The following is a 20,349-nucleotide window of genomic DNA, read 5'->3' on the forward strand; positions in this document are numbered from 1 at the left end:
CCACCCCCCAGGTGCTCCCTGCAGAGTCCAGTTTCTACCGAAACTCCTTTGGCAGCAGCTGGCCTTGGTGGGGAGGCCTGTCTGGGAAGAGCCAGCTGCTGCCACGGAGCAGGTATGGCTTAGTCCATGGAATGGGGTTGTTGGGTTGTTTGTTCCAAACCCTACACCATGGGCAGGGATGCCTCCCACTAGACCAGGTTGCTCAAAGCCCCATCCAGCCTGGCCTTGAACACTTCCAGGAATGAGCTCCCCTGGGCAACCTGTGCCAGTGCCTCATCATCCTCACAAGTAAAGAATTTCTTCCTAACACCCAGTGTAAACCAACCCTCCTTCAGCTTAGGGCCATTCCTCTCTTGTCCTACCACTCCATGCCCCTGTAAAAAGTCCTTCTCCAGCTGTCTTGTCATCCCTTCAGGTGCTGGAAGGTGCTCTAAGGTCACCCTGGAGCCTTCTCCTCTCCAGGCTGAACAACCCCAGCTCTCTCAGCCTCTCTTCAAAGGAGAGTTGATCCAGCCTTCTGATCACCTTTGTGGCCTCCTAACAGGTCCACATTCTTCTTGTTTCAGGGGGCCCAAGGCTGGATGCAGTACCATAGATGGAGTCTGGAGTAAAGGGGGACAGTCACCTCCCTCAACCTACTGCCCACTCTCCCTGTGATGCAGCCCAGAATACACTTTGCTTCCTGGACTGCAATAATGTTTCTAAGTTTGTGTGCACACTACTGAAACGTTTGCAGAGTTTTTAAACAACTACATTTAACACCACCATTTATTTCCCACCTGCACTAATTCAACCTGAAGCATCCATGTTTCTTAGGAAGTTTGTTTTGAAAACAGCTGTCAGCTGAAACAGGCTGAGAATCTGTCATTTTATTCAGGTGCAGCACTTCTCACATGCACCAAAGTTGGGGCATTAATCTGTGGCTCAAGTGCTTGCCTGCCTGGCCCTTTCTGTTCCTGCTTGCTCTACATTTTTGTACTATTAAGTAACTCTCCACCGGAACTAGAAGAACTTGACAAAATTAACTCTGTTTTTGATCAGCACATCCACAGCCCTGCTGAAAAGGAAACATCAGTGACACTTCTGACTGTCTCAGTATCTTAGTCAGAGTAATGTTTCCCATTTTGGGGGTGCAGCACCAATTATATGCCTACGCGCCAGGAAGGGCTGGAGTGACTGTCTGCCAAAGGAATAACTCATCTATCAGCAGAGTGCACCAAACAAACTACCCAGCCCCATGGGTAAACTAAGGATATAAGAATGTAGTTCACTGTGTGAAAAATCATTGCTGCAAACCTAGCTAAGGCTGTTACTACAAGTGCAGAAAGGGTCAGGATCTGGCAGGCCAGATGCAGCCTGTGCACATTTTTTTTCTGTTGGAATTCCCTACTTCTACCTTCATTTCCTCCATGTTCTTCCTTGAGAAGAGGCACTTTGGGTCACTTGCCACTGTGCCGTGTTTCTCACAGCAAAGGCACAAGGTGTGTATTTCAAATGGTCAAGGCTCTTTTGGGATCAGTTGCTGTGTACAGATGTGTGTATGTAAAGCCTGGCACGTGTTTTTAGCAGCTTATGAAACCTTGCAGCTGGAAAACAATGCCTTGCAGCATTAGTTTAAGAGCTTGAGGTACTAAATGAGAAGCGGTAGCTTTTGCCTGGGCATTTTTTACAGGGTTTTATACACATTTTTAAATATTGCAGAGTAGGGAAGTTTGGTACAGATGTATTTGCACTTATGGAAATTAGGGCAGAATTTGAGTGATGCCCTGTGAGCTTCAAGGACAGCAGCTAAGAACTAGGACTAGGCTTAAGCCCACTTGAGTGTAATTTGAAGCCAGCTCCAAACAAACATCCCATCCCTCTTTCTCATTCCATAAAGCCTAGCCCCTGCCTTGTGACATTCAAATGCTTTGGTCTTGCAGCTCCTATCAGACAGTTCTTCTCCCAGTAATGCCATTAAACATCCTGTGATGATGACTAGGTTCTTATAATTAGAAAGAATTAAAAATAAAACCTTCCAGGAATTTCAACTGTCTAACAGCAGCAGCACCACCATGCTATTGCTAACAGGGGCACCTCTGCTACTCCTGGGCAAGTACCAAGAACTGATATATTTATACCTATATCTAAATATATGTCGGTCCTTTACCTTGTGTATTATAAAGGAATTCAGAAGGTAAGAACTGCCTGTGCAAAAGGCAAACAATTCTCATGACACAGGTGTTTGGGCAGATGAAAAGAGCTGATCTGTGTCAGAATACTTCTCTATTTCTATATAAGAAGCCTAAGGAAGATGAAGCTAAGGCAAAGCTAATGCCAAGAAAGCATGGAAACTGTAAAAACAGAGATGCCTATCAGAGTGGTTTTGTGAGCTATCCTTCCTCCCTACCCTAAACCTGCAGCTTGTCCTGACACAGCACACAGCTCTCTGTACTCCCTGCTGGTCTTATTTCTGAACCCAGCTGGTTATGGGAGTCTGAGACAGCCCACACTGTCTCTTCAGAGATGGAAATGACACCTTGGGTCTAGATTTTAGCAGTTCTCTTTGATATGCACACAGAGATGAAACGAGACTTTAAAAGGAAGGATGAAGTGAGAGCTAGGCAGGACTAATTCACATGGAAACAGCTTTCCAGAACAGAGGAACACAATAGGTCTCATTCACACAATGAAAATTAACAGCTAAATGTCACGGTATTGCCACAGTACAGCTGGCCTGGACTGGATAAGTGAATCTGACCATAACACTAATCCAATTCAGCTAGTTCATGCCTGAACATGTCCCTGGATAAGTTACAGAGGACCCTTGGCCAGCCCCATCCAAGCTGAGAAGAAAGCACACCACTGGCCAGGAAGCTGGGCAGGGAGGAAGATCTCAGCCAGTGGCTGTCTAGCCCAGGAGATTTGAATTGGGTATTTAAGTGAGTTCTGAATAATAAACGAGGCTGTTTTGTCTCATGAACACCTGGAGCAAGAGTTGTGGATTTTGTCTTACCACCCACAACTGGCACAGTACAGCTACATTTTAAACAACTACATTACTCTAAGCCTGACTCTCTTACCAGTTCTTCCAGACAACTTTCAGTAGGTTATGTACAGGGGTTCCTCAAAGCACAGAATCATGACTCAGGGGAAGGAAAGGAATCACACAAACACAAGAATTGATCCATGTGGGCAAGTTGAAAAGTGGAGTGAATAGAAATAAAGACTAAGAAAGACTAAGAAATATGCTCTAAGGTTTTAGGTCAGAAGATTTCTCTACACCTGAATAGACTTGTACACACAGTAGCTCTGATCCAGTTTACTGTGGGTTATGAAGACATTAGGAACATCTGACAGAGCATGTTTTAATGACCTACTTAGCTTTGAAACATCTACCATTATATCACATGGAAATAAGATAAATTCATCAATGTGGCTTCTTTCTCTTTAATACAGACCTTAGGATACAAACATTGAAGCAAGTGAAAAATGATTGCTTTCCCAAATATCTTGAATCCATCCTCAGCATAAGTTTTCCCATAGTTTACCAAACTAACACATACCCATTCCAACACCTGCATGTTATAAATATATATCTGTGTGTGTATATATATATATATATATATATATATAAAATCTGCCCGGTACTGTACTTGACACTGAAGCACTGAGCATCATCTGGCAGCACAAAAATACTGTGAGCAGCATCTGTTGTGTTTCCTTTTTTCTCCTCTCCCATCTCCACCCAGGGGAAAAGCCCAGGTAAGAAAGCTTTATATGAGAAACATTTAATCACAAACTAATACATACTTCAGAAATAAAAAGCAGTATGAAATACATGTACTGCCTTGCCTGATAAGCTTGATTTCAGGAAAATAAGACAAGCTACATATAGAAAGTTTCAGTGCAAATTAGTGCAGCTTCATTTCACTTCTGATGCTAAGGTCACAGAGAAAGCCTTAGGGGAATTGCACTCATCCATCCAGGGAGAGCACAGCCTGTGTAAAGAGAACAGCAGAGACAACAAATGCCAACCTCTTTTTCTTTCCAGATCAGCTTTATGCAGATTTAAAACCATTCTCTTGTTTCAAACCAGCTTTTCCTGTGACTTTCAAAGGAGCTCTGACATTTGTAGGAAATACTCAACTTTATTCCTGAATGTGTATCTCATCAAAACCTGACCTTGCAGCAGTGCTGAGTGCTATGTATAGTGTTATGTATAGTCATGTATAGTGTGAGGGCACATTTAGCAAGTGGCAGGAATGATATTTTCCTGCTGTTCCCCTCTGCTGTATAAATACATAAAATGTACACTTTAATTAGTATGCAAGTACAAACAGCATGCAAAGAATTGTGACAGAGGTTACTGACTCATTAACTATACTGTAATACATGTAGCAATTAATGGATTATTTCCAAAACATATTATTGCAGTAACCCAGCACTCAGAGTGAATAATTTTACAGTAACTTCCTGAGGTTCTTTCCTCCCTCCCCCCACCCCCAAATCCACACAAAACTGTACCAAACTTTGGAAAAACACCATCAAGTACCAATAAACTGTTAAGGTAGCTGTGTTTTCTTATGTGGGTACTACATCACCTGCTTAGATACGTATTCACAGTTATGCAGGAGTGATCATCATCTGCCTTTTCAATGTAACACAAATAAACCAACACAGAATTTAATATTATCTATCATTTGGTCAAAAATATTAGGCAACAGACTTACATATAGCCTTAAGTCATGGCAAATATTTCTTCTGCCCTTGAGAACCAACTTCACATTTTTTCATATTTCCAAATCCAGTTGTGCACTTATTTAGGCACTTAAATATCAGTAACAGGATTCCCCTGTGGGCACTCAGTGTACCAGTGGAAATGAATCACACTGCCTCTAAAAAGTGCTGGTTTTAAATTCCTGACCTGGCTTGATACTGAATGCAGTCAAATATTGCATTTATCCAAACTGTGTAAACCTCTACAAAGTATCACAAGTATGGGTTTAGGGGCATGTTTATGCCAAATAAAGGCTCATAAAGAATTTTTTCAATTGTTACCTCTAATTTCTGTAATGCAACAACAAAATAAGCAGTAGAATATTAGCATTTTCATCAGTTTTTCACAATAACTACTTTCTATCAAGCATTCAACATCTAACATCTCCACTGGATTTAGAAACATTTCTGGTTATTTCTAGAACCCCAACATAATTAACCTGACTATTAAGCTCCCAGTTTAACTAAGGTTAATCTTACTTTTCCTTTACTGAGAAGAGACCAAATTCTACACAGAAATTCCATGTTTAAGTGTGCCACTACACTGGCAACCATAATTCAAAACTACTTTCATGCCCTCATGAGACCCCAGCTGGAACACTGCATCCAGATCTGGGGTTCTCAGCACAAGAAAGCCATGGACCCTGTTGGAGCAGGTTCAGAGGAGGCTATGGATGCTCAGAGGGCTGGAGCACCTCTCCTATGAGCACAGGCTGAGAGAGCTGCTGTTGTTCAGCATGGAGAAGGCTCCAGGGGTTATAACAAATGAGGGAGAGTGACTTTTTAGAGGGGCAGACAGTGATAGGGCAAGAGGGAATGGCTTTAAATTAAAAGAAGAGATATTTAGTAGGAAGTTTAGTTGGATAGTAGGAAGAAGTTCTTTACTGTGAGGGTGATGAAGCACTGACACTGGGTGCACAAGGAAGCTGTGGATGCCCCATATGCCTGGTGGTCAAGGCCAGGTTGGGCAAGGCTTTGATCAAGCTGGTATAGTGGAAGTGTCCCTGCCCATAGCAGAGACTTAGGAATGAGATGATTTTTAAGGTTTCTTCCAATCCAAACAAGTCTGTGATTCTGTAATTTAACACATCAGGCTGCCCTAGCTTTCAAGTCTGTCTTAATGTGCAGGCCATTGTCAAGTATTACACACCAGCTTTGAAGTTTACTGTGTCACAACTGAGGAAGGTTCAGGCATCCTTAAAACTACTTTCATGAAGCCTAACTTTTTGCTGGAGCAAATTTGGTTCAGATGCCTTTAAAAATCCTGACTAGGATGACTGACACATGCCCACAGACTCTCAGAATTTAACAGGGCTTCTCAAATGTCAGTTCTTTAAAACTTGATCTTTTTATATCTCCACATTTAAGCAAGAAATTAAAAAAAACTTTTTAAAAAAGCAAACCTTCTGTTTGGAAGACTGCTTCAGAGGCATCCTGAAAGAATTCTCTCAGGGAATTGCCAGAGGCTGAATATGAATTTGATATCTGCATTTTTTAAAAAGGCTTAAACTAGGCATCATTTACCACCTCTTTCACAACTCTGGGACAACTCCTTTGTTATGAATTGCAGCTCCTTCCATTACACTTAGAGTACAGAGAATCCTGCAAGCATAAGCTCCCAGCAGAAGTACACATGAGGCAGTCAGTCCAATTCCCAAAGAGCTCCTAGGGCTACGTCTAAAACCAGGGATGAATGAAGATTACTTTTGTCCTATTGCTGAAGAAATTCATAATCCAAACCTTCAAATGACGTCAACTTTCCAGGAAACATTCTGAATTCAGAACTCACTTTAAATTGTGGTATACAAAAGACATTAAATATTTATTAAATTACAGCAGTTTTAAAGAGGAGAGTTAAAAACTTTAAAATTTCCAAATTTTGGATTCATGAGTTTCTTCATGACAATCAGTGGGTCCCTGGGATATTTGTTGGCACTTTTAAGAGTTCTTCGACTTCTTCCTGTAAAGCCTCAGCTTTTTCACTCAGCAGCATCTACAACAAGAAAAAGTAACAAAAATTAGAAAACAAATACAAGCATTACCCACAACTCTTAGACAGATTAAAACACCCAAGCTTCTTTCCAAACTTGCACTTGGGTCTGTGAAGGACTTCTGCTTCTGCTCCCAGGACCACAGCAACTTTCCCTCCAAGGACCAACATTTTTTTGCCCATTAGTGTACACTCATATAGAAAGCAGTCACACAGGAATTCATACAGCACACAGATGATTTTCTTGACTCTGACATCACATAATACACCAAATTTACAGAACATGAACAGTTTCATATAGAACTGTTAAGGAACATTTTTAACCTTAGACATTTATTTTCCATGTTGGAATAAACATTTTTAAGTTGTGCCTGCTGAGCTGACAACTTCTTTTATTTGAAATTTCTTCCTACAGCATTTTACACCAGACATACAGGACTGCTGATATCAGCAGCTGTTTAATCCACTGCCCTGAACTGTTTGTTGCTGGCATGGAGAAGAACAGGACCCCATGCAAGCACTCTTCTAACTTCCCAGTTAGAGAAAACTCCATGAATTTAGTATCTGAGCATGACAGTAAGGTAGATTGCTATATTTGTCATTGATGTAGATAAGGCATCTGCATATATCCCTTTCTTTTGGATCCCACAGCAACAAACTAAAAAAGCAGCAAGAAGCCTACAACGACATTATCTGAACATGACCTTTTAAGAGCACAACCCCCAAAGTTGGTATTTTTACTTTGTGAAAATGTGCAAACCAAAACTTTCTAATTGACTGCCTTATTTTTACACCAACCACCCATCCTTTTATTCTGGACATTCCCTTACTTCACCAAGAGCTTGCTCTTTTAGTAGAATCAAACATAAAACAAATATTATTGCAGCAGCAGATGATGAATGGACATAGAGAATACCAAATACCACCCCTTGATAAAGTACTTCCTGTATTTTTTGTTTAGACACAAGTTTGTTACAGAATCTGCATATTCAAAATGGAAAAGACATGAAAGAATAACAAGGGCATGACAAAAGCAACCTAAATAGGTGAGGCTAACCTGGCACCTTGTTGGTTTCCATTTCTACAAGCCTACAAAACCTATTCTTTTGTCACAACTACCACTAGAACTTCTGTAAAATAAGTCCTGAGATATTGGCAGAACTGAGCATTTCAAGTATGAGACAAGCTGTCAAGTATTTTTGCCCTTTGCTTCCCCTCTGAAAAGCAGCACCACCTGACACTATCTGGGACCTGACAGATTGTTCTTAGTACAGATCAGCATTTGGATCACAAACATCCACTAATGTCTTTACTAGTAAACTGAATCCTTCCCTTTTAATATCATTCCATGATCAAACATCCACTTTTGACATATTGGAGTCCTTAAGCAGGTTTTTACAGCTTTGTTTCTAACTCACCTTTGCAGATGAAACTATTTGTTTGGCTTGACGTCGTGACAAGTGCTCAATCATCCGCACCAGAGTTTCTGGATTTGCATTAGCCAAGTGTGCTAAAGTTTTGTACCCTGCGTTGTAAAGCTGTTTTGCTCGTGCCTGATAGTACAAAATTGTGTTAGATTCTCAGAACAGGAAATAAGAATTACTGGTAAGTGCCAATCTCTGCACCAACCTCAAACATTTCATTCTGAAAATCAATCCAATTCTCTTTTTCTAACATGAATACTCCCTGAGAATCTTTATAGCCCAAAAGCACAGCTTTACCACTATGATTTACCACCTGCAATCTTACCCACCTCTTAGGAACCCATTTGCCTTTATTTTCTCTGAGCTAGATACTACCAACGCTGCTGTCTTCTCTTGTTACCATGTTTAGTACATTCACTGTCACTGACAGGAACAACAGTTCCACATTCTTTGGAGGTGTCTGTCTTGTTTAGCTTCTCAGATTAAAACCTCACTGCCACTAAATTCAATAGTTTCCTGACAAACTCATTCTACAATATGCTGGACAGGCTAGTTAAATCATTTTGCAAAGAGTAGAACCTTGGTCTGGAGCCCCAAAAGAGCTTTTATTTTAATAGGAGTCTTTGATTCAGAGACTGGTTAAATTTCTTATTTAAAATACAGGCAGAACTACAAGTGATTGCCAAAGCCAAAGCTCCCAACAGGACTTTGCATATTTCTGTAAGGATCTTCTAACTTAAATATGTAAATTCTTATTCCTCTCTACTCCCGTGAACTGAAGAATCCTCAATGAAAGAAACCTGGACTCTGTTTTCCAATCAAGTGTACAGCTAAATTATTGTCCAAATACAGTATTTTCATAGTTGTTGTGGCAGCAGCCACAAGAAAAATATTGGCTCCAGCTCCCATTTCCTCAACAGATCACTTTTCCCCCAACCTCCAGACTTTTGTGGAATATGTACTGAATTATGCTGAATTCCCAGCCACAAATTAGCTTGGTCTTCCAGATACACTTGAAAGGCACAGTAACATTTAGCACACACCAGTTAACATTGAAAAGTTTCATGGAGCCAGGTTTACTGACCTCTAGAACCCCTGCTACCTCCATCAGAGGGATGAGTTCTGTCTTAACACAGTATGTCAAACGCTTGGTAAGTTCTGTCAGCAAGGCTTTGTAAACCCAGAATTCTTCCAATTCCTGCAGAGACAAAGATTGCTAAAACTCAGCTCCAAAGTCCTATATTTGGGAAACATGACTGACAAAACTCTGCTGTGACAACAAGCATACATTTGGCATTTAGATGGGGGAAGCACTATTATTTCTAGCCATCCTTTCAGAGAGTTGCAGAAGTGTATTCAGTGCTCTTCAGCTGAACATCCCAAAGGTGGGACATTTCTGAAGGATAAGCAATGCATTATTTCAATTATTTCACCAACAGCACTGGCAGTGATCAATGCCTTGTAAAATTTGTATATTTTCACATTCTCAGTGTATAAAGCTTGCTTTTATTATCAGAAATGTCATTGTATGAACATTCTTTGCTAAATAGAAAAAAATAATACAGAACAGGAAATGTGAAGAAACATTTTTGCACAGGAAAGATGAAATACCACACCTGCAATTCAGTTCTAAAGTAAGAGAAAAAAAATTCTAGATTTTGCAAAACTAAACCAAAAAGAATTTATTTACATTCTTTTAACACAGTACCTCACAGAAACGTAGAAGGCAGGATGCAAAGGAGGCAGCAGAATTGAGGAGATTTTGCACATATCCCCGGGACATATTAAATTTCTCTGAAACACTCCATATATTGGTCTCTTTCAGTAGGGTATAAAGGACAAACGTCAGGTAGAACCTGTTCACCACGGCATTGTCCACATTCTAGGAATAAGACAAGCTAGAATTCAGAGCCATTATCACATTGCAGATGTTCTGTTAGTACTACAAGGCAAATCTTTTCATATCTGCTCCCTTCAGAGCTTTAAAACATTTCTATATTACACAAAAAGACATTAAAACATAAAAACCAATGAGATTAAAAGAACTTTAATAATCAGGACAGCAATAAACAACACTAGCAGAAAAATAATCTGGAATTTGTAAACAGTCAAATGAAATGACTAAACTGTCATCTTAGGTATGAGAAATCTCCAACCTACCTTTCTGATGGCTTGACCAGAAGCCTTTTTTGTAATAAAGCTTTCAGGTACTCCCACAATATCTGCTACTTTTTGCTCTGCTGCACTTAGCTGGTTGAACTAAAATAAATACAAAGAATTTTCAGATATTTAGTTCTGTTAATATTATAGAAAACACAAGTGTATCATTTACAGTGCAACAATGTTTTTCAGTATCTCTACAGAATCAGTAGAGTAATACTACAGCCACCAGTCACAGCCAGCTCTGAAGGTTCTTCCCCTCCTTGTTTGAATTATCTGTAAATGCCCATTTCTGAATGCTTCATTTTAACAGAATTAAATAGATTTTAGTGTTCCCCCAGTAAAAATAAATTAGCATATTTGCCATCAGACTGTTACCCCACTTCATGTCCAATGTGTACAAACCCCCTCCAAATTTAATACACAGGATTACTGAATGCCCCAATGCATGTTTGCTAGCAATTTCTCACCTGTCTCAAGTATATCATCCAATCTGGGCTACAGGTAGAAGTCATATCATAGGGAGTTGACAGATACAGGAGATGAAGATTGCTCTCGAGAACCAGCCCTTCCAAACCCTTCTTCAAGTCTCTGTACAGAAGATTGCAGTATGCCAAATCTATTGAGCCTAGAGAATAAGCACACAGGGTAAGAATAAGCACAATTATAAACAGTCACGCAGAGTTAAATGAAGTACATTTTAACACAGAATCGGTATTGTCTTTACCTTCCACAAAAGCTTGTTACACCATTTGAACAGGAGAGAAATTTCTGTAACCTGAATAACTGTTCTAACATAACATGAGGAGTGAAGCAAAGGTGAGGAGAGGCAGTCACCTATTTCCATGTATGTTCATTGTGTGTGGTTTTGGAGTGCTTGTGAAATGCCTTGGCTTTACTGAAATCCTGCAATAATATAGATTGAAGGAACCCTTCAGACTCATCCTACTTCAATTACATTCCATACCCCAAAATCTTTATGATATGACAGGAAAACAGAACTTCCTGATATTCTTTTTTAAATTACAATTGGTCTACATGTCATATCCTCCCTTTCCCTCTTAAGCTTTCCAAGAAATCCTTCTGTTTACAGTAACCTGTTCATAACAATTAATTGTAAAACAAGGTCCTGAGCCACTTTGATTACAACCACTAAATCAAATCTTGAAGTGGCTTTTTAGGGGTACAGTTCTGGTTTTGTTCCCAGTGGTATCAGTATTATCACACTTCATTCCCATCACATTTAGTCATGAATGTGATAAGCTACTTACTTCACTCCCATTTCAGTCCACTACATTGTGTAGTAAAACTCTTTCTCTACAACTTATTTTTCATTGCAGCTTAATAGTAAGACTAGAAAAAGCCTTACCCTTATACGTAGCTTTACCCAAGGGTGTGATTGTCAGTGTAGATTTGGAATTGTAGTCCTTCTCAGATATTCTTCCTTTTAGGAGTCCTTTTTCTATTAGATTTTCCAGCCCATCTTTAATTATCTCTGAGAGGCTCTTCTCTTTAGACAGTAGCTGCTGCTGAACACCCAGCAATGTACAGAGCATAAAATTGTCTATTTCCTCATGGGTAACTGCTATCTGCACCAGATTGGAAAGTAATTAGCATATTTAAAGTTATAATTTCACATGGTTAATAAGACATAGATAAAAATTACTGGATAAAGAAAGTGTTTGTGTTTCTGTAGAAATACATCCCAACAAATAGAATGATAGCTGCTTGGTGGTGGATCTGATGGACTGCTCTCCATCTGTTCTATTAACTTGTTTCCACTGTTTCTATTTGTATTTTGAATCAAGTATCAGAAATATATTTTGTTCTATTTATTGTATTATAGGGTAGATATAATTTTTGTTTTTCCACATAAGGTAATTGTTGTGTTACATGATTACTTACTGAGTTAAACGAAAAGATCTAATCAGATAAGGACAAAAAAATAGATTAAAGCTTTTCTGAACTTGCAAGACTGAGTGTTTAAGCAGTCTGTCTTTTTCTACAGAATCAACAGGAGACATTTTCTTGGCATTTCCAAGCACTTAAGTTACTCACATAGAAGAGGTAACTGATACCTTCAGTCCAACCAAAGATAACAACAGGCTCTGCATTCCCCTGGTCAACTCCAGCAGAAGATTGCTGTAGCAGTTCTCCAAAGGACTGTGAACTAAATCCTGAACCTAAAAGGGACAAGGAATATATTAGTACAGAGGAATATTCATGCACTAATTTTACACTTTAAAAAAATCAAACCTGATATCCATGATTCAGCTTATAAAGAAAATGAGGATAAGCATTGAAAGTTTACAGTCCCCATCTGAAAACAAGCCACAGAAAGGTAGTTTAAAGCTATTATTACGTAAATAAAATACTTACAACTTTAAGAGGCAAACAAAAATTAACCTAGGCAGCTTGGCTCCTCCTGTTTATTCCACCATCTTAACCCAGCAATTTAAATTACTGATAGCTTTGTAAAAATTACCAAGTGTTTGTCTTTTTCTTGCACTATGAGAATACTTTCTCCAGCACTGTCAATACCAGCTCGACCAGCTCTGCCAATCATTTGTTTATACTGGTTCTTCTTCAAGAAGTCATTGCCAACATAAGGAGCTCTGAGAATCACCCTGCAGAGAAGTCTTGAATAAGTTACACTTTAAATTCAAATTACTAAAGCAGGAATAAAATGTTACAAATTCAAGTTAATTCTTTATATGTGCCCCATACCTCATAACTAATAAAAATCAAATGCACCTCTCTGGACAGATGTGTAAATCAATTGTAAAACATCAAACTATTTATGGCGTATTAGATCTGCACACAGAAGTGGATTCTTAGCAAACAATCTTTAGTCACAGAGTAGAGCAGCCCTATCATCAGAACTTGTATATGAAAATATAATAATTTTTTGTGTTAAAACATATACCAACTGTAAATCCTTAGAAAAAGTCTATTTTACCATTTAAACACTCCTCCTTAGGAGAGTATCTCCCAACCACTGTCCTCTTGAATAACACTACTGAAAAAATGAAAGCATTTTTCAATTTATTAAAACTTATTTAATCCATTTAGGTAAGCGTTCTTCAATTATATACTCTGAGGTATTTCCTACTGATTCACACTTCCTACATAAATACTGCACAGTCCTGTATCCCAAGTTGAACACAAAATCCCTGATCCTTCCAATCTGATGGTAAAAACACAAGCACTTTAAATAGCACTGAGATTTCCAACTTATTTAAGAATTTATTTTTTTTTTTACAAAGCAAGAAATCAATGCAAAAAATTAAATCTTTTGGCTACTAACCTTCTAGCTGGCAGGTTGACTCCAGCAGCTAGAGTGGCTGTGCAAGCAAGCAGACACAGGACACCTGAAGAATAAGCTTCCTCTATGCTTTTTCTTTCATCATTTGTAAGGCCACTATGGTGATAGGCAATACCAAAAGGGATTGTTTGCTTCAAAACAGGACAGACAGTTCCATTTCCAACACTCTTCAGGCTCTTGATGAGATCTTCTTTTTCTTTCTCCCTGTGAGCTCTAAATTCTCTTGGAGGAGGAAAAGCATTTCTTTAGACATTGACCAATCATTAATTAAAAGGAAAATCAAAACCAAGAGACAGGCTTACTGTCTACTTCTGTTCATCATCCATTCCTCTAACATCTAAGTTGGAGAAACAGTTATTTCTAGAAACTTTGAAACAGCAATACACAGGAGGCTGATTTAATTGCAATAGAACCTTCCTTATTTGCAAACACAGGAACAGAAGGGATCAAATACTGGCTGCTTTACATTTTACAACTCAGATTTCCAAAGTGGGTATGGAACAGAGATATTCCAATGACTATCAAAGTACATGACCAAATACTAGGATATAGAGAAAAACATTTGTTTTCAAAGCTTCCAGAAACCAGTGCCAAAGGGACACAAAGATTAATTTAGTATGATTTTTTTCTTTTCTTTAGTATTTTCCTCTGTCAATCATCTTCATCAACTGTTGTGCTATAAAAGTAAGAACTTTTAAAAAAGTTTTTATTTAATAAGCCTTTTGCAGTTTGCTATCACTTATGCAGTTAGCAACTTTATATGATTCCATGTTCAAAGCATTTACTTCTAATCACCAGGGAAAGACACTTGCAAACTAGATGACAATAAATACTAAGTTGTAAGCAATTATTTCACATATAATTAAAAAAAAAAGAAACTTACTTCTTGAGGTACTTGCACACCATTGAAGCTACATTTTCACAACTCTTTTTAGTGGAACAAAAGATTAGGCAGGAATATTTAGGAATAACTTCAGTAACCAGTGCAATGATGTGGTCAGGATCTGCTTTCTCCAAATTACTAGAATACTGTAATAAACACAGATTAACTAATATTTAAACTCAGGAATTAAATCATAACTTAAATATTCAATATTCATTCCCAGCTGTTGCTTGAACACTCCCATTTGATTTAATGTGACATAATTCTGAGAAGTTGTAGGGTAAGCTTTTCCCCCAACCCTCACTTGAAAGACATCTAACTTGAGGGATATATGGATATACAAATCAAATTCTTTGCTTTTTCCCTTAATAGTTCATTTTCTTTTAGCAACACTTGTGATACTGGCAGTCTACCATTACACTCATTTTCCTTTGTAAAGGTTGAAATGAATCCCTACAGGGCAGTAGTAAGCTGGCAAAACCCCCAAAGGGTATCTTCTTTCAGTTTTGCCTAGGAGTGATCAACTGCTGAGAAAATCTACCTCCAAACACAAGACACTGAGTGTCTGGAATACTCAAACACATTACTCTTCACATGTCAAAATACTGAAGAAACTTCTACCGTGAGGAGTAAAAAAGAAGTGAAAATCAAGTTAAGCATTCAGTATTTTAAGGCTTTTTTCCTTCCCAAAGCCTACCACTTCTTTGTCATGGGTACTACAAATGAATTATCACGTTTAAGTATATAAGCAAATCACTGTAAAATAATGCATTTCACAACAGTTCAAAGAAACTACAAGCATGTTTTTACCTTGAAATTAAGGAGCCGTGAAAAAGCAAAGCCATCTTCTGCTTTGCTGTCAACTGCATAAATGGTGTCTCCTATCTTTATGTATTCCTTTAATTCTACCTAGCAAGATGGAAGCCACAAAGAGAAACTTTGTTAAATTCTCTAAGCTGTTGATGATGTACAGCTTTTCTCTAAGCATCACATGTCATCTACATACTTGCACATAAGCAGATGCTTTAGAATTTTTAAGAGAACTTAATTGTTTTAATTATTTGCCTTGATAAAGCATGGAATCGTAATGAAGAATGCCAAAATTTGTATCCCATGAGCTATTTATAAACCATGCTGTCCTGACAGCATACAAGAGCCAGCAGTACAGATTCTAGTTACACCAAATGGACTGCAATGATTCATCACAGTAGCTGTAATTTAGGAATTGCTTAAGTTAAAATGAAACAAATGCATTAGCACAGCAGTATAAAGGTTATTGCATTTGTGTATTTAGAAGTGCATAGTGCTATTCATTGTACTGTTAGTAATTAGAGAGCAATAGCAGGCCTTATATTATACTGTGCAGTTAAGCACAAAAGCTGTGATAAATTATGATTTTAAAGGCAAATATCCTCTTTACTAGCTCCTGTATTTTGTATACAGACCGGTCTAAAATTATTAGTGTAGTACTCTGCTTGCAGGAACTTCTGCAGGTCTCCAACATTATTTAATGTTGCACTCATGCCAATGATTTGTGTATTTTCTGTAAAACAGAAGTTGAGATTAACTTATTGTCACATGACCAATTTTTAAGACATCTGTTCAGTATTAAAGTCATGAGACTCCTCCTTCATGGTTAGTCTTTTCAAAATGCCAAAGTAGCAGATTTGAAAGGAAAGGCTACAACTAAAGAAACACTAACTATGAAATAATACTAAGTTACAAAATACTGAGACTTAAACGTGAAAAAAGAAGCATTTAAATAGACGCCTAAAGGACTCCTACAAAGAAATGGAAGACATTTGACAATACTCAGGATTTCACAAAGAAGTATTGAAAGAGCTTCAAAAACACCCTAACATCATTACAGGGTCAATTAACACTTAAATGAGTAAATGCTGTTAATACATGGATTCATGCCATGTTTTTCAAAAGCAGCCAAAACAGCACAAATCCAGAGAGTGATGGTGTGACCTCTCTGAGAGAGGCCACAACTACAAAACGTTAATGACATTAACTGTAGCCATGACTTACTGCTGGTGTGAAGAACTTTTGCAAGAGTAATTTCCAGAATTGCTCCACGACTTCCCTCCCCAAGCATATGGAGCTGTGCACAGGAGGGAAAAAGAAAAGGCAAGAATGCTACTGAGTTGAGAGTTTTTTCTAAAAAAACTCCAAAATATATAGACCTAAAGAAATACTACAGAACTGACTTTGTTGGACTTCCTCGTGATATCTCTCATGTAAATTTGGATTGTTAAGTTCAGATGTATAACCTCATTTAAAATGTATGAATCACAGAAAAACAAACTCACGGGTAAATGCAGACAAGATTTACCTTCCATTTAACTAGACCACAACTGACACAGTTAACTCCTGACAGTAAACAATCACTGTGGGGATCTTTGTATTCACCAGTCTGAGGCAATCTTAAACAAAATGTGGTTTAAGCAACACTTAGAGTAATAACATTCCTAGCAGCCAGCTTCCAGAAAAAACAGAAGTTAGTGCTTCAGCTGCCCTCTGTTTAGAAGCTACAGTGCTAAGTATGGTCAGTCAGCCTGAAGAATTCTATGAATTAAAATCCCTGTCAGACCTTATACACATTATTCAACTCCACAATCAACCCTTGGTAACACAACTCAGCTCTACCACTGTAAGAGGCAATTCTCACAGCCAAATGTTACTTGATATTTTTCTTTTTTGTCAATGTTTCACTGTATCATTAATACCAGACACAAAGTTGCATAGTTTCACATCTAAATCTTAAATTCTAGGCTTCATAAAGTACATTCCAAACAATTAAAATTCTTTATGCTTTTTTGCAATCCATTAGATACTTCTACATGTCAAGCAGTTCTGCAGGAATTCATCATCAACCACCACCACCACAGATCTCTCAATATAAATCTATTACTCTGAAATAGCAATGCTTCATTAAAAAAAAAACAAACCATAGTTTCAGAATTACAGAATTATGTACAATTATGTACAATTCAGACCATAGAAAATAAAACTAATTTTCAGGATGAACACTCTGAGAAAAACCAAGCAGGCAAAGAACTTCCTAAATAATTGCGTATTAGAGCCCTAAAAGAACTTGCATCTGATAAATCTGAGTACATCTTGTGGCCTACCTCATCTACCACAACCAGGCCAAGGTCATCGATTCTTTCTGTTTCGATCAAGGAGTTCACCAGAGCGTGTCCTTTTTCTATAGTAGCAATATAAAGAGATTTTTTAACTCTCCTTTTGATTGGTGGAAATCGTCCTTTACTTCCTGCATATTCTTCAACCAGGAAACCCAATTCTATCCCAAAACTCGATAAACCCCTAACCTATAAAAGAAAATCAATTAGAGAACAAATTCATGCTCATTTTGGATTTCATTTTCCATTTTTTGGAGCTGCCTCAAGAACTCAACATACAGAAAACCAACCCATATCACAATCGGCAGCTTGAGTTAGTCAAAACATATTAGCTAGGAATATCTATTCCAGCTACAGAACTGAAGTGTCTACACATGTTATGAAGTTTGATTTCATCTGTTCTCTAAAACTAGCTTTCCCTTTATAACAAAAAATGTTAGTTTTTAGTTCAAGATCACCTCTTCAGCAAGTTGAGTGTCACAGCTCTTAGGCTGCAGAACTAAACATCCCAAAAAGGCATTGTTTCAAAATTCAGCACCCTTTACTTCAGAACTCAACATCTTCACCTCATGATTTGTGTCTGCTCCACTGCAAAATACTGACCCTCAGAGCAGCACTTCAGAGAGGTCACTCACTTCCCACCATATATTCACAAAAACCTTGCTGAAAACCAGGCAAGTGAGCAAGTAAACAAAGTGTATCAGGAAAGACTTATATAAAATAAAACAGTACCAGAAATACTGTAACCAGACCTTTTCTTGGACAATGGCAACATACGGCAGGATCATCAGAACATCCTTCTGCCTGCAGAGTAATTCTTGGAGAATTATTATTTCAGCTACAAGAGTTTTTCCACCACTGGTTGGCAATGAGTATATCAAGTTCTTCCTTTGCTGTAGGGATTCTAACATTAAGCAGTCATGCTGCCACTCTGCAAAACAAAAAGGGAACTATCAGCAACCCCAGGGACATGTCAGTTGATACCAAAATGCCTGTGTTTCATTCAGAACACTTTGATCTCAGTGTTTGAGAGCTTTTCCTCAAAAAAGCACTTAAAGCTTTCAGTGATGTTGACTTGCAAAGTCTTCTGTAATCCAGATGGATATCATCCACCCTTTCTATCCATCTAAAACACCAAGATAGCCACTTCCTAAAACAGGACAACTACTTTCTAACATGGTTTACATTAAGCATTACCTTAAATATTTTTACAGTATAATGAGTGAAACAGACAACACTCCACTAGCAGTTATTTTTTTTTCCCAACAGACCATTAGTTACACTACCATAAAGTGTTTCAATCCCTCGAAGTTGTCTGAATAAATCTTTAATCTTGCTAGATAATCCGTAAAAAGGGCCTATATCGACAGAAGAAGATTCAATAGCTTTCCTAGCCACAAAAATCTCTTCAGATAAAACAGCTTCTTTGAGCTGCTTGGACTTGGAGACCTGCAGCGTCTGGGCTCTAGCATTTCCAGTCATAGCACTTTTCAGGTGATCTTTGAGACTCTCAGTTTTAAATGAAACACACTTGGAGTGTGAGGAAGAGTCAGTAGGTCTGTTACTGTGTTCAGCACCAGCATAAAAAGACAATGGGTCCCTAATTTTGTCTGAGAAAGAATTCATATGTTCATCCCTCCCTTTTGAGACTGGAAATGTTCTAGAAGCAGAAGAAAGTTCATTCATTTTTTCAAAATACACAAGTTGTGATGATGGCAAGTCATCTAAAACAGACTCAGTTAATTCTTGATTGCCATCAGCTGGGTTACTGTCACACATTTGGCAAGCACCCTCTTTGTCACTTTTAAGGACAACCACATTTTCTGAAGCAGAAAAGTTATCTTGTTCTTTCTGGTGAACTCCTGACTGCAGGTTCCCAAGTATGATCTCTCCATCTGCTTTCACATCCATATTTTTATCCTGCAGGTATTTGTCTTCAATATCATCCACTTGAGCCATCAATGAATCGTTTCCATAAAAGCTGTCGTAATCACCAAACATATCCTCCTCGCTATCGTGACTGCACTGCAAAAAGAAACAGGAGTTATCAACCCCCTGAGGCAACACCACAGAATGCAGAATAACTTGCAGAGCACAAATATCAGAGCCGAGTCACCTAAGTCTGTCCCAGCTTGACACAAAAGCGTTTTGTCTGCTGTCGTCTGTAAGGAAAACCCAGCTTGGGTTCAGAAGAAATGCCTTGACTCAGTGAAATCCAACAAGTAGGAGAATACGCGCGCAGAGACAAGACAGAGATGTTTTTTTTTAAAGCTAAAACCAAACGGCATCATACCCCCTCATACAAAGTACAGCCCTTCCCGACACACTCCACCCTCCCAGACGGAGCTTCCCCGCCTCACCACCAGCCCCAGGATCCCGCCATCCCCTACCGGGGCCTCCGCCGGGGGTCCCTCGCCACCAGAGCTCGGTCTCTTGCAAGCCACTGGCGAGCTGGCGGCGACGGGCTGCGCCGGGGCCCGGCTCCGCTTGCGCTCCGAGATGGAGCGGCTCCTCCTCCGCACGGCGAGCCTGGGCTCCGCCATGGCCGGGCTGCGCGGCGGCGGCGCGGGGCCCTCACGGCCGCGGAGGGACGCGGGGAGCAGCCGCCACGGCGGGAGCGGGAACTTCCGGCAGCAACCCAGCGGGGAAGCACGTGACCG

At 39.0% G+C, this 20,349-nt stretch overlaps 1 protein-coding gene across 2 annotated transcripts; it reads right to left on the reverse strand.

Annotated features, from left to right (window-relative positions):
- Nucleotides 1-6,111: 6,111 nt before the first annotated feature.
- Nucleotides 6,112-20,340, reverse strand: HELQ (helicase, POLQ like). 2 transcript variants are annotated; one of them, XM_058837290.1, is made up of 18 exons: nucleotides 20,080-20,340; nucleotides 18,976-19,714; nucleotides 18,442-18,620; nucleotides 17,678-17,878; nucleotides 16,575-16,647; nucleotides 15,986-16,083; nucleotides 15,351-15,449; nucleotides 14,541-14,686; nucleotides 13,640-13,879; nucleotides 12,818-12,959; nucleotides 12,411-12,515; nucleotides 11,702-11,921; nucleotides 10,803-10,960; nucleotides 10,333-10,431; nucleotides 9,881-10,054; nucleotides 9,257-9,370; nucleotides 8,167-8,301; nucleotides 6,112-6,751 (listed from the first exon to the last, which is right to left on the reverse strand). In XM_058837290.1, the coding sequence occupies exons 1-18, from the start codon at nucleotides 20,230-20,232 to the stop codon at nucleotides 6,665-6,667; spliced, it is 3,162 nt and encodes a 1,053-aa protein (XP_058693273.1). In that variant the 5' UTR covers nucleotides 20,233-20,340; the 3' UTR covers nucleotides 6,112-6,664. The 2 variants fall into 2 exon arrangements, with proteins under 2 accessions (XP_058693273.1, XP_058693274.1); XM_058837291.1 differs by lacking the exons at nucleotides 18,976-19,714; nucleotides 20,080-20,340 and having other exon boundaries at nucleotides 6,385-6,751; nucleotides 17,678-17,754; nucleotides 18,442-18,479.
- Nucleotides 20,341-20,349: the final 9 nt, after the last annotated feature.

The sequence above is a fragment of the Poecile atricapillus genome, chromosome 4 (genome assembly GCF_030490865.1).
Source record: "Poecile atricapillus isolate bPoeAtr1 chromosome 4, bPoeAtr1.hap1, whole genome shotgun sequence".
Taxonomy (NCBI): domain Eukaryota; kingdom Metazoa; phylum Chordata; class Aves; order Passeriformes; family Paridae; genus Poecile; species Poecile atricapillus.